General features: G+C 41.2%; 1 protein-coding gene across 1 annotated transcript in view; it reads right to left on the reverse strand.

The window, feature by feature from the left end:
- The window catches only part of FAM172A (family with sequence similarity 172 member A), a 257,761-nt gene that overhangs the window by 110,530 nt on the left and 133,976 nt on the right, over window positions 1-13,255 (reverse strand). Inside the window, exon 7 of the mRNA XM_009288276.1 lies at window positions 3,733-3,852. Within this exon, the coding sequence (XP_009286551.1) occupies window positions 3,733-3,852 (120 nt within the window). The remainder of the gene's footprint in view (window positions 1-3,732; window positions 3,853-13,255) is intronic.

Genomic DNA, 13,255 nt, shown 5'->3' on the forward strand with positions numbered 1-13,255 from the left:
ACTACACTGTGTAAGGGATAACAGAAGTAAGAAGCGGAGATGTGTTCATGAATCATGGCTTGAGTTTTTCAAAATCAATAATTAGCAGAACACAGTGACCCAACAACTATTTTTAGTGCTGTGTATTCAAAAAGTAATTTACGTGCAGATATTATTAGATGCACATTTAATTTCAAACCACAATTACACAAAGTTTTAATTACTAAATATTAAGATACATTTTAGCATATGGCTTATGATTAGCATTTGTAATTCAAGCTATAAGCAATACAACTAATTACATTTATTGGTGGAACTTTACTTCCCACACATGTTCAATCACTTTCAATTATTCCCCTAGTAATCTATGACCCAGCAAGGTACAGAAATTGCGTGCCTACGTTGCAGTAACTGGGTAACAGTTTCTGTGCATTCAAGCATGATATTACCGACTCACCCTGTTTTTCTTAACATCTCGTAATCACAGACATGCAAAAATGTAGATTAAAAAGCTGCAAAGACCAATAAAAATGCTAGATGCTGTGGCATGTATTTGAAAATTGCAGCCAAGTTTTACTGGTTTGTTTAATGAAGGACTTCCAAACCATAGCCTGATTTTTATGGTGAGATGAAATTTGGAATGAAGACCAGGTTTGGCCACCAAAGGTTTGTAAACAAAAACGCTCCTCCTTTTATAGCATTATTCACACGCGATGGTCATGTTTGCTCTCTTTTCACCTTGAGTTTCCCACCAAAATGCATGTCCACATCCCAGCACTGGACTTCAGAAACCTGCAGAGCAAAGGGACGAGGCAGAGCAGAGCTGCTTTTCCTCTGCCAGCTCCCTTAGCAGCTGCAAACAAAGGGGCACCCAGACGTGTCCTGCCCCTGCAAGGCTGAACGCTTCCCCGCGCTGCTCCGGGGGAGCAGCAGCTCTTCTCATGTGATGGCACGAACGACCACGAATGAGCCTCTGCTTAATATCAGGGTTTTTTGGGTTTCTCTGCTTAATGCCAGAGCGTTGGGTTTTCATCGAGAGCCTTGCACCATGACGAAGTGATGAGCTGGGGATCTCTGTGACTGAGATGATTGCAAACGATCAGGACAGACCTCGCAGCACTGAACATGCAAAGTGAATTTAAAAGATACGCATTGAAAACGCAAATGTTTTTGGACTTTTTTGCTTGTTTTCTTTTTCCCTGCGGGCACAGTAAATTGCAGAGGGCCCAGGCAGAAACCTTCACTCCAAATCAAAGCCATATGCTTCACACTGCTCTCCTGTAAAAGGCATGGATGCAGAAGGAGCAGCTGTGAAACAGGTCTCCATAACTACTGTAACCTACAATTTTATGAATCAGTTGACCGAAAATTCTTGCATAGCAAGTGTAGAGGTGGTACGGTTGCTATATGGTGTAGCTGCTCTATCACCCTCATCATCTCCCCCACACTAGGCAGGAAAGAAAGTGAAGTGATCGAATATGTATTTGTCATAAGACAGTAATTGCCCATCAGCTGCTCCATTTCTTTTTTTTTGAGCTCTTTGCAATTACTAAGTGCCATATGGATATAAAGTTGAAGAGAAAGGAGATCATAACAAAATAAAATCTTACAAATTAATATTGTGATAAAATAGGTCAGGGTTTATTTCAATGATATCTGCTTCAGTGTACGCATTATTTAATTAAAATGCTTTCAGTGGACCTCAGATATCAAACCACCTCTACCAAAACCAGCTGTTAATATCCTTTGATTTTTTAAAAAACAATTGGGCTACATTAAATATACTTCTCAGGTCTAGTTTTGCATGACAGATATGTGATGTGCCAATGGTTATATATTATATTCTTCCTCTCAGGCATGCATCTCCTGCAGAGACAGCAGACTACAGAAGCTGACCCTTACTGAGACCATCTTGTCTCTCTGACAAAGCTCCTTTTTAACTTCTTACTTACTGGTTGCTTCCTGTGATGGATAAAAACTTTAGCTCAGCTTGTGATAATTTCACAGGCCCTGAGCACCCTGACCCTGGAAGCCCCAAGGTCAGAAGTCAAGTCTTGTTCTGAAACATCTGTGTGCTTCATATTAAAGTAGAACAAAAGTGAAGAAATATCCACCAGTGTGACAAGAGAAACAGGCAAAATGGGAACGACACGTTGGTCATCTGTTACCCATGCCACTTCAAGCCATTGACTGAAATGTGATGGAAAAACTCTCCAAGCCTCCTTCGAATAAGCACTTTGTTTAGGAAACACCGAGAAAGGTCTCCAGCCGATTTTTATTCCCGCCCTGTGCTAAGCGTATGTATCTGTAGGCGTCCGGCAACCCAAACAACGTGGCTTTACAAAACCTACAGAAATTCTGCTAACGCTTCACTTTGGACAGATGAGGCACACCAGAATAACCTGGGCTGAAACACAACCACAGCTCAGGAAAGCCAAGAGAGAAGAGATGCTCCCTACCCTTCATTGCATCCGAGGAGCAACAGGCACATGCAACGCAACCTGTTTCTTGCCCAAAGTTGTGGTTATAGAAGGAATTACTCATCTTCACTAATTTGGTCTCTTAAAAGTTTAGTTTTGAGACTATTTACTGACCTGGTAATAAAATACCTGTGGAAAATGATCAGCTGAGCTGTTCTCAAGTCTCAAATCTGTCTACGTCATACATATTTTAAAAATACTCTTCCGGAAGCAGAGGGAAAATCAAAACGGCCTTAATTTCTACAAATGAAAAGGGTTAACAAAAATCTTAAGTTCTTAAAATAATAGAAGTGGTCCTGCTCTGGATTCTTCTTGCTACTCAGAGCAGCACAAGATTAAAAACAAAACACTCATGCATGCGTGCTTTTTCTTAACTAAGGCATTCATCTTACGTTCAGGCAGGAACCACTTTTACTAACTTTCAGTCAGACTAAACTAACATGTTATAGACAAAAGATGTACATATACGTCTGCTGATTCCCGTGTCCACAAAACCAACTGCAATGTTCTGCAATTTACGTTTCCACAATAAACAGGAATTTTTTTAGTTTTCTTCAGTAAAACACAATTAAGTGAGGAGACTATAGCTACACTCAAAAGAATGGTGTACAAGTTCAACAGGCAACTTCGTACACCAGATGGGGTCAGCAAATTTGCCTTTGGATAAAAGGGTGAAAGACTGACAAACTGCATGTTCAGCAGTCCCAGCATCAGGGGCAGGGCAGCTTTACACTGAGCAGGGTCCTCCCCACCTTACACCACTGCAGGGTTTATCCACAGCCCAATAAATGGCAAAAAAGTCTTCCCAGCAACTTCTGCAGACCTTTGTGGAAAAACTGCAAAATTGGGTAAACCCCCCAAATTTCCCCTCGTGTTCAGTTCCAATCTATATACAAAAAGGTCCATTTGTTAACGTGACTTTGCTTTAAAACTGTTCTTAATATGTTCTCAGTCTTCGCCTCCAGTCCTTCTGCCCCAGAGCAGAAACTCACTGAGCGCTGCCTTTCGGTACACAGCCTGGACAAGGAGGATCCAACGCGTTTTGTTTTCCCACTGTCTCTCAGGTTTGTGCAAACTTGGGACCTTATTTTCTAACTCAAAACCAGAGAAAAATGCAGTGACCTTGCAGCTGCAAAGAAATCCTCACGGATCTGTATCTGACCATTGGTTTAAAGCTGCTCCTAAAGGGCTGCTTTCAAGAATGTGATCACAAAGAATGTAGAAAATCTGTGAAAGACTTCAGGAAAGAAGGCAATGGAGAAGTTACACTTACCAACTCTACAAAGGCAAGTCCACCATAACTGTGAGCAACAAAAAACACGTTCTCTGCAGCTGACTGGGAAATAAAATGGTCCCAAACATAAATTGCATGTTCTTCAGGAGATCCATTATCCTGCAGAAAGAAATCACGTTTGCAACAATTACCTTTTAAAAACTGGCAATTCTGTCTAAAAGCAAAGTGTTCCTATATGTTAAAATGTTTTGTTAAGACAAACCTCTAATGAATATACTCTGGTGTCAAAAAAAGAACAGATTCGTTTGTCTAAATAAAAGAAATTTAAGATTGCAGTTTAAAGGCAGTAAAACTGTTGCTTTATTGTGGCTTATTTTAATAAATACAACAAAAAATTATGCATCTGCAAAATTTTGTCTAAATACCATGATGGCAATTCAGCTAAACAGATGAATTCAAAGAAATTATGAGCCACTACTCTGATTTTCATTCTTTTGACAACTCTTTGTCAAATGTTTGTTCACTGCTGGTTTGTTTAAAGTAGTTAAGCCTTAGTCTGATAAAACAAATAAAAACAAGTAGGAACAATATAAATATAATTTCAGTCTTTACAGTTTTTTTCATATTATGGGCCAATGGAAATCTGCCAAAGATTAAAATTATGGCATTTGCAACTACTCTTTTAAATGCTACTTTTTGCAACCGCAGACTATGAGATACAGCGCAGATGAAACACCTCTTTACTGCTTACACATCAGCCATTATTTCAGAGTCTCTGGTAGTTAGGGAAGTGCTTTTTCTTATTATTGAACAAGAATTTGTGAACGCGAGTCAATGTAAGAGTCACCGAAGGCACTGGGATGATATACACTGATTTTAGTGCACTCTCCTCAAACACTGGGGCTGTGCACTCCCACCTCTACCTTAGAGGCTCTCAGAAAGCCCTGTACCCCTCTGTATTTTACTTATTTCTCAGGTTGTCCATGTCGTAACTACAAATCTGTCTAGTCTCAGGTGACAAGAGTAAGATGCTCTGCTAGCTCCCCTGCCCCGCCAGGATTTCACACCTCTAGCACAACACTGCAGGCGCTTTCCAGGCTCTCTTGTGCCAGAAAGGGCTGATCAGTCAAGGTCACGTCATTTACTAAAATTTGCATCCCTTTCCCCTTTGCTCTGCTCCACCACCAACTTCATACACCTAGGTGACCCAGACGCAGACCACAAAAGCCTCAGTTCCTTGGGGAAAATAAAGTACAAACCAGCAAAAGCCACTGGCAATCAGAAGATGCTAATTATATAGTGTGAATTATTGTAACTTTACCAAGAACACTGAAGTGATTTAGGTCTTAGTCCCATTCTGAAACTCAGTTTTGGGAATTTAAGCTCTTACGAGTGTCTAAAATCAATGGGAAGACAGACAACTAAATAACGCGGTGGATTTAGGCTTTTACTTCTGTTCTCATGCCTGAGTTCCTACATAAGAGTGAGATGGCTACAAATCTTTATGGATCTGGACCCAAAGCTTTTAAAACAATTATGTGCTTTCAAAATTTTTTTCTCTAAGGTATCAGCGATTAAAACATATTTATCAAATTTGCCAAAAAGCACTGAAGGTATTCTCAATCCTGGACAGATTCCGCTCTTGATTGACTATGACAGAACATGGTTCTAACTAATTATGTATCAACTATTGTAAACCACCTCAGCGTGAGAAAGGGCCTATTTTCTTTCAACCCTGTTTTGAAATTTGATTGTAGAGATAGGTAAAGGAGGTAAGACTCCTCCCTTTGTGAGGAAAGAGGGAAGTTTTTCAAAAGAAATTTCATGAAGAAAATATGATTGACAGACCAGTTATTAAGATAAAGCTGAAGGACAACTTGTGCTGGAGTTTCCTACAGAAAAGTGATGTGCTCTAATTATGATACATATGGAAAAGGCACAGTAAAACACCAGGAGAGTTTTAAAATGACTAGTTTATCTAAAAGATTTATTTTAGTTAAATATTCAGAAGATATTTGTTTTTAAATAATAATGTTACCATTAATTCTCATAACAGCAATTTTTGTACAGGTACATAACCCTCGTTTAATGTTCTGACAAAAAGAAGTTGTTTCTGGTTAATATTCCATTTTCAGGCTTCCACAAGACTAAGACAGCAGCAAGAAGCTTCTGAAGGATTAAGAAACGCAGCCCGAAAAACCTTCCACCAATTAAAGCATAACCAGTGGTCTAGTAAGCCGAATCATTAACTGCACAGCTTCACAGTCTGGTAGAAAGGCTCAATAGGATTTTATAAAAGCAAAAAGAAATGAGCTAGAACGAGTTAGATATAGACTGTAACTACAGTTTCCTTTGTTAGTGGTGAAAAAACCCTATAAAATGTCAGGATAAACTGTGTTGCTGTACATACTCTGCTAAACCCTAAACATGGTAAGAAACGCACATATGTGTGAGAAGGAGTTCGGAGGAGTCGTGTATGTTTAGAAGAAAAGCTCTTTCTTCAGAGCATCTGCTTATTTTTTCCCCGTGTAACAAGCCCGTATGTTAAACAACTCAGACGGAGAATAAACTGGCGCCGTGTCCGTACAAGAAACATCTGGCTGCAGGAGCGGGCACCGCCGACTGCAGGATATGGCCGGTCTCCTTAGGATTTCGAATTGTGCTGGGTCCATGAGGACCCAGGGATTAACCTCCTCTGCCTGGCCTGGGTTAAATTATGAGGCTGGATACTGCAGTTTCAGTACGAAAGGTGACAGTTTCAGGCAGCTGTTGCTTTCCTTCTTTTCACTGCAGCTAAATACAATGCACTTATACACCACCTTGTTAAATTGTTTGATAAAGTGGGGGCCTCTTAGTCTGTACAAGTATCTATATGATTGCACAGAAAGGAATGGAGAAATCACGCCACGTACCTCTGAAGGAAGCTGAGGCTGAATGCATTCTCATTTGTGAATCAGACTGAGATGGAAAGATGCTGGGAAAGCTGAACTTAAATTTGAACTTGAGCTGCTGAAAGTTGCTCATCTGTAACCGGTAATTCTACGTCTAAATAAGCAGTCTGATTTTTCGGAGGTGTGGAAGTCACAGCTGTGGGTCTTCATCCCTCTGAAAACCTGCCCCGAAATTAATATAAAAAAAAATTGAGAACCATGTTATGTGAAAAGGTCTCCGTGTGACTCTTAACCAATGCGAAGTAATCCCAAAACAGGCACATTGTCGGGTTGCTGCAGAGCAGGTACCTCCTGACTCTGCTCCTGCACCCCAGCTCCGTGGTGCCGGGGTGGGGAATGGAGCACCGAACGCTCAACCTTCGCCTGTGCTCCCATCGTGCAAAATCTTGCCTGCCTCTGGTTTTAATGGAATACTATCAGTAAGATTTACCCTTTAATTCACTAATAAATGAAAAGACGTCCATGTCTTTTTCCTAATAACTGTTGTATTGTAGTCCTTTTCACTGATAAAAATAGAGCGAATATACCTCATTTGCCACCAGTGACTACCAATGCTACGGAGACTATCAGATATTGAACACCTGTCATACCTGCACGCAGCAAATCCCACTGAAGATTGCCTTGGAGATAAAGGTGGCTAAAATAATTTAACACAAGTATTGCCGAGGTATTTTAGATTGCTGATGTTATATTTATTCCTTTTCCTGAATGCTAGAGGAAGCACACATTTCTGGAACCTGCTATAAAAGGGGCATCCATAAAAGTAATATAGAATATAAGTAGCCAGGTATTAGGTTCTGATTCAGTTAATGACAGCAGCATGGGGCTAATCAAAAAGATGCTCTTGCCACATTCCTTTTGAATGAGAAATGATCATCAAGCATTTGCAAATAGAATGAAATTTTATTTCATGTGGAAGAGATGAGTATTCATAAATACTGGTTTAAGAACAGATTCCTTTTGCCAGTGATAAAAGACTTTTTTTTTTCAGTATTTTTTAAACACTATCTCTTAACTGTGTATAAAAAATGCTTCACTTTTAAAACCAAAATAGATATTGCTCAAAAAATGATCATAAACGGTCAATATGGAGCTTTTCATTTTAATATCAAAAGTTTAATCAACTAGTTTAATAGTACAGTCTATGAAAATAATATGTCAATGATTAATAAATTCATGTTCCTCATATATGTGAAGCCATTTAATATCCCAGGGCCAGAACCTCTCCTACAGCTGCTTGAAGCAGCAGCTTGCGGTAGGGAAGAGATTGCCGGTCGCCGATCTGCTCGGCCTCGACTCAACTCTTGGCATGGGTTAGGGATGTCCTGGTCTGCTCCAGCCTAGACCAGCTGGGCTTGGTTTTGGGGGGACCTCACACCAAGAATGGCAGCCCATGACTACGTTGTCTTGGGGTCTATGCTAACAGAAACATGCTTGTATAAAATGCTGCGCCTCATCTTGTTTTAATAAGAGGTTTTGCTTTGAGAAAACCAGCTTGCAGATTTAAAATTCTCTCTGTAATTGTTTTTAAGTCCCTGAAAACCCAAAATGATTGTGGGTAAATTCTTGGGCCATCCATTGTGCAAAAAAGCAGAGTAAAAGACCACAGATTTCGGTCTGTCATTTTTTCCAATATTGCTAGCGTTAGGAGTGGAGAGGTATATAACATTTTAATGGCTGGAGCCATTAGGAATACGCAGATAAGCAGTGTGCACACAGTGAATACGGTGTTACGTTCTGTTGCATTCAAAAAACAGGTTGAATTTACTAATGTAATATCACAGTCATTCATTGTTAAATACCAAGCTGAAGTGATGCAGCAACCGAAGCCTTATCAACTATGCCAGATTCTAACACCTAGACATTGCAAGGTCTGCAGTTATGATGGACTACCTGAGTTGATAACACATGGAATTATCTAAACAACATTTGCATATTTGTGTAATTATTTCCTAAGGTTAATTAGCTCCTGCAAAGCAGCTTGCCCTTTGAGACTGCTTACTGTGACAGGTTCACATATTTCCTGTTTCAATGCCAAATTTTACTTTTTTTTTTTTAAAAAAAAGTAACCTGTTGCTGGAAAGTTACAGATGGGGCAAGAGCTGGAGGCCTTGAACTACTGCAGACTTTACTGGGGCAGAGCAGCTCACATCCTATCTCAAACTTCTAATTCATCGAAACTCAAAAAAAATCAAATCAAGAAAATCAAATTAGTTTTCAGCTCCGGTGACAGCTCTCTCCTTTCGCTTTGTTTTTTTTAAATCAAGGAGTTGGAATCACATTTTTTTTGCGACAAGTGAAAAGTGAAATGCCTACAAATAGGGAAATACGCCATACAACTGAATAGCTTTTCAACAATTTACTTGAAGGTGGTTTCTATAATTACCACTTATCACAGCAAAACAATTTCTCCTTCTAGCTTGATGAGCTACTGTAAACAAGTATGGTACATGTGTTAAATACGGGAGAACAGAACTGCACACTGGCTGGGAGGCAGAGAGATGAAGGCTCAGGTCTCCTGTCTCCAGCCCTTCCCTGGAGATGTTAGATCCTTTCGCACCAGCAGGACCTTTGCAGCTGGGTACAGCTCGTCCCGTTGCCTCAGTGAGCCTTGGGGCAGGCAAACTTCTGCAATTCCCCCAACCCTTCCGAAAAATCATTAAATTAATATATAACATAACAATAGAAAAGTATAACCTAGAAGTAGCAGTCTGTCACCGAAACAATCCAGGATGAAATAGTGTTTTCAGTGGCCACTGGCTAACACTGCTATCTTCTGTCCAATAGTAGATACATTTTTCTGTACAGAAAACTCTGCACTATTGAAAGAAAATCGTATGTTTCAAGGTTTGAAATGAACAGCGAAGGGATAGAGTTTGTTCCCTGCTGGTATGCAGTTCTGGATTATCATAACCTGACTCATGCCAGCATCACATTTTGCAGCACTCCTAGGTAATGGACCCAGTAAAAATTAAATAGATTTCACTGGAAACTTTCTAGAAAGCAACACTTGCAAAAGCAAGTTAATATATGTATGTATGTATATGTATGTAAGTGTATATACAAACCAGAAGGCATGGGTGGCGAATGTTGAAGATAAATGAATGGGGAAGATTTTAATCCATGCTCCTGCCATGGCAGGATTTGTGAAGCTCTGGTCTAATTAGGCACCCCGTAAGTCAGGAGGAACTCTGCCACTGGCTGTAATACCAGCGGAGTTAAAAACACCTCTTCAGTCCTTTGAAGAACCCAACAGCCCAGAGATGGGCGCTTGGGGTTTGCCACCACCGGGAATACCCCGTCTTGCCCCTCATGGCTCTGGTGTCCTCCTCACATCCTCCCATCGCCGCACTCCCTTCTCCTCTGTGCTTGCATTTACACTTCACGGCCCTTTATACACGGCCCCTCCTTTCGCAACCCTCAAGTTAAAAAAAAAGGTGATATCAAGTCTCTTTTGCCCCTTCTACTACACACCTCCTGTTCTGGCATGACCCTTTTCCAAAAGCTGCCCTCTCTTCTTCCTCCCCCAACAGCACCCTTACGAGTACTAAATGATGCTCATCACCTGCTGCATCTTCCTCACTCCTTTTGCAAATATTTGCCTCACATGAGACAAAAACTGTTTCATTACGGTGGAACATAATGAAACCGTATGATGGTTTTTTATCACCAGAGCAGCTCCAAAACCTCAGTGCAGGACAAGGCCTAAGAGGCTTTGAAGGCAAGAAAGCTGGAACAGAAGCCAAAAAAACAGCCAGCATGTGATTTTTTTTCCCCCAAAGACAGCAGCTATGGTATTACAACCAGAGAAGACGAGGAAAGTAAGGAAAGGATAGAAACGAAAACCAGGAAAAAAGTGGAAGCAAAGATCTCGTATTGATATTTTTCTGCAGCATGAGTACCTGAAGACAAGACTTTAAAGTGTCTAGCTCGGGCCATTCAACAAGATTTGATCTTTAATGGAGAAATTCCAGTGTATTAGGAAGCATCCCATCTACCTGAAAATCTTTTTTACCGTTTTAATCACAGAGTTGAGAGAACTCTTGCACAGATATTTCTGAAATGTTTCTGACTCCAGCCCAAGAGGTGATCCCAGGAGGCAGCAGGACATTTTACTAACAGTAGGAATTGTATTTCTGCTTTACTTACTGAAATGGGTAACACTAGTCTGTATGGTACCTATATGGAGATACACATATACGAAGATGGGTTGGCTCTTGCAGAACTCTCAAACAACTGGATTTTCAGGAAGGATGGTGATGGACTGCCTTCTGCACTGGGGCGAGTCCAGTTGTATGAAACAAGACAAAAGGAGGCTGCAGAAGAGAGCAGATGAAGGTAACAACATCAAGACCATCTCAGCGGCAAAGCAGCCGTGACTGGGGGAGAAGACACAGGAGCAAAAGTGACGGTGGAGGCAAATTTGTAACAAATCTTAGATCTGACAACATGCATCTGAAATGCAGTTTAGCAGGTCCTGCCAGGAGCACTGGGAAGCAAGGACGATGAAGACTGAGCAGTGGGTCAAGGGAGTTATTTCAGTTGCTGCATCCTGAGTTGAGTGAGAAAGAGACAACTTGAGAGAAAACAAGAGGGGAAGAGATAAAATCATAGACGCTTTGAAGCATAGATGCTTTGGCCTTGAAAGTCTGAATGGAGGACACGCTTCTTTCCTCCCTTCTTCTATGGGTTCTGTATGGATTTTCTTTGCATACTGTGCTGCATTAAAACAACAAAACCCAGCAGGATTTGATCAGCTGTGTAGGTGGCACAGCGGGTTCATGGTCACCAACGTCTGGTGTAGCTCTATGGAAACACAGAGCGTTGAATCTGCAAAGGTTCAACACTAAAATAATGTAAATGCATTATTGGTGAGTGATGTTATTTTATTCAGCAACTGTGTTCATATGCATTCAGAAAGTCACATTGAATTTTTCCTTACTTATGACCTTAGCAGGGATTAAACCAAGCGCCTTTGGATGTAAAACCACCAGCCTCTTACACTTATCTCGCAGGAATAATTGGGGAAATAAAAAGACTATATTATCTTTTTAAGGGCACTTTCTGAGATGGGGGCAAGATATATACTCTGGCAGTAGGTAGCAGCTGCTTTTGAGGCAGAAGGGGAGACCAGGTATCACAATAGCTAAGTCTGGTCATTCGTGGAGTTGCAGATATAAATAGCATAGCCAAGCTCACAATTTGGCACATGCCTTCAGAAAGCAATACGGCAAAGCGACTTAAGGTTGCATTTTTCACATTACGGATCTCAGTCCTATTCCCAGATCTATTTGAGGTGATTCTGTGTCATTTCTTGTGTCTATTTTATTTGTGAAGTGGGCCAGTGATGGAAGTGTTCCCAATATTGCTTATGAAGCCCTAGTAACAAAGATGTTGTGTGTATACAGTCAGCAGCCGAAAGGGAGACCAGAAGTCTTACGTATCGCAGTTAAATGCACATCGTATTAAGTTAGAGAGTAGTCCCACCTCCCAGACTCATGACAATTTATCAGGAAGGCAGGCAATCTCGACAGACCTGCTAAACGAGTAAGTATTACATGAAATGTGCAATATTTGGCATATCTGGTAGTCAAATAAAAGATGTAAAACAAAAATGCATTTGGCAGACTGAGACAATGTTTAAACTGTCACCATCAGTGCAAAAGGGATGAAGGGCTGGCTTGGGAGCAGGCGGTGATACCCACGCTTTGCTATGGCATGACCACTGAGATTAGGTTTAAAATGGCAAGTTTTAGCTAATGCAGGACTGACACAGTCTAGCCAGGTTTTTTACATTTTGTATTTTGGCTCCTCCCCGGGGCCCCTGTTCTCCCCAGCTCCCACCGCAATTACCATCCAAGACGGCTTCGGATCCTGTCCCACTTTTCCCACTTCAGACACGAGCTGGGCTTTCCCTCGTGATGGCAGTCAGGAAATAAAATTCAGAGCTATGCTATGTATATGTGGGAATGAAGGGCGCTCGGATCCTAACCTCCCCTGGGGCAGCAGGAGGGAGTTACTTTTCGCCTTTATATCCAGCTTTATTGCACACAAGAGAAAAAACGACGCAACTCCAAACCATAGAAGAGTTTTCCCAGGTAAGCCCTCAAGTAATACAGTTCCCAACCAATAACCTAGAGCTACTTCTGAATTTAAAAAAAAAAAACCCAAACCACTCTCTCCTCCTGTCTCCAAAGTGCTCCAACCACCTCTGCTTGGTGAGGGACAAGCTGACCCTGGAAATCAAAACCCTCTTTCCACCCCCTCGGCCACGGGACCTGCCTCCAAACCCTCATTTATAATATTTCAAACAATATTCAAAAATATTTCAGGCAAACAATGGCCTGAAACCACGGAGGGAAGTCGTCAGCGCCCACAGCTATTCTTCACAGAGGTGCCAGTGGTCACAGCTGCATTAATGCACTGCTGACCTCATACTGTATTTCGGTGTTGGCAAACGTAGGTCTTCACAGGAGGTCCTCAGAGCACCGCCACGTCAGGACCTCGCAGATGTTACAAGAATATATGAGTGTTTTTAAAAGGCTCGCGTTGCAGGTGAAATTTCTTAGATTTGTATTTGAACTGAAAGTTGAGAATGGTGAGTTTGGCTG

Source organism: Aptenodytes forsteri, unplaced genomic scaffold (assembly GCF_000699145.1).
Source record: "Aptenodytes forsteri isolate BGI_AS27 unplaced genomic scaffold, ASM69914v1 Scaffold41, whole genome shotgun sequence".
NCBI classification, from domain to species: Eukaryota; Metazoa; Chordata; class Aves; order Sphenisciformes; family Spheniscidae; genus Aptenodytes; species Aptenodytes forsteri.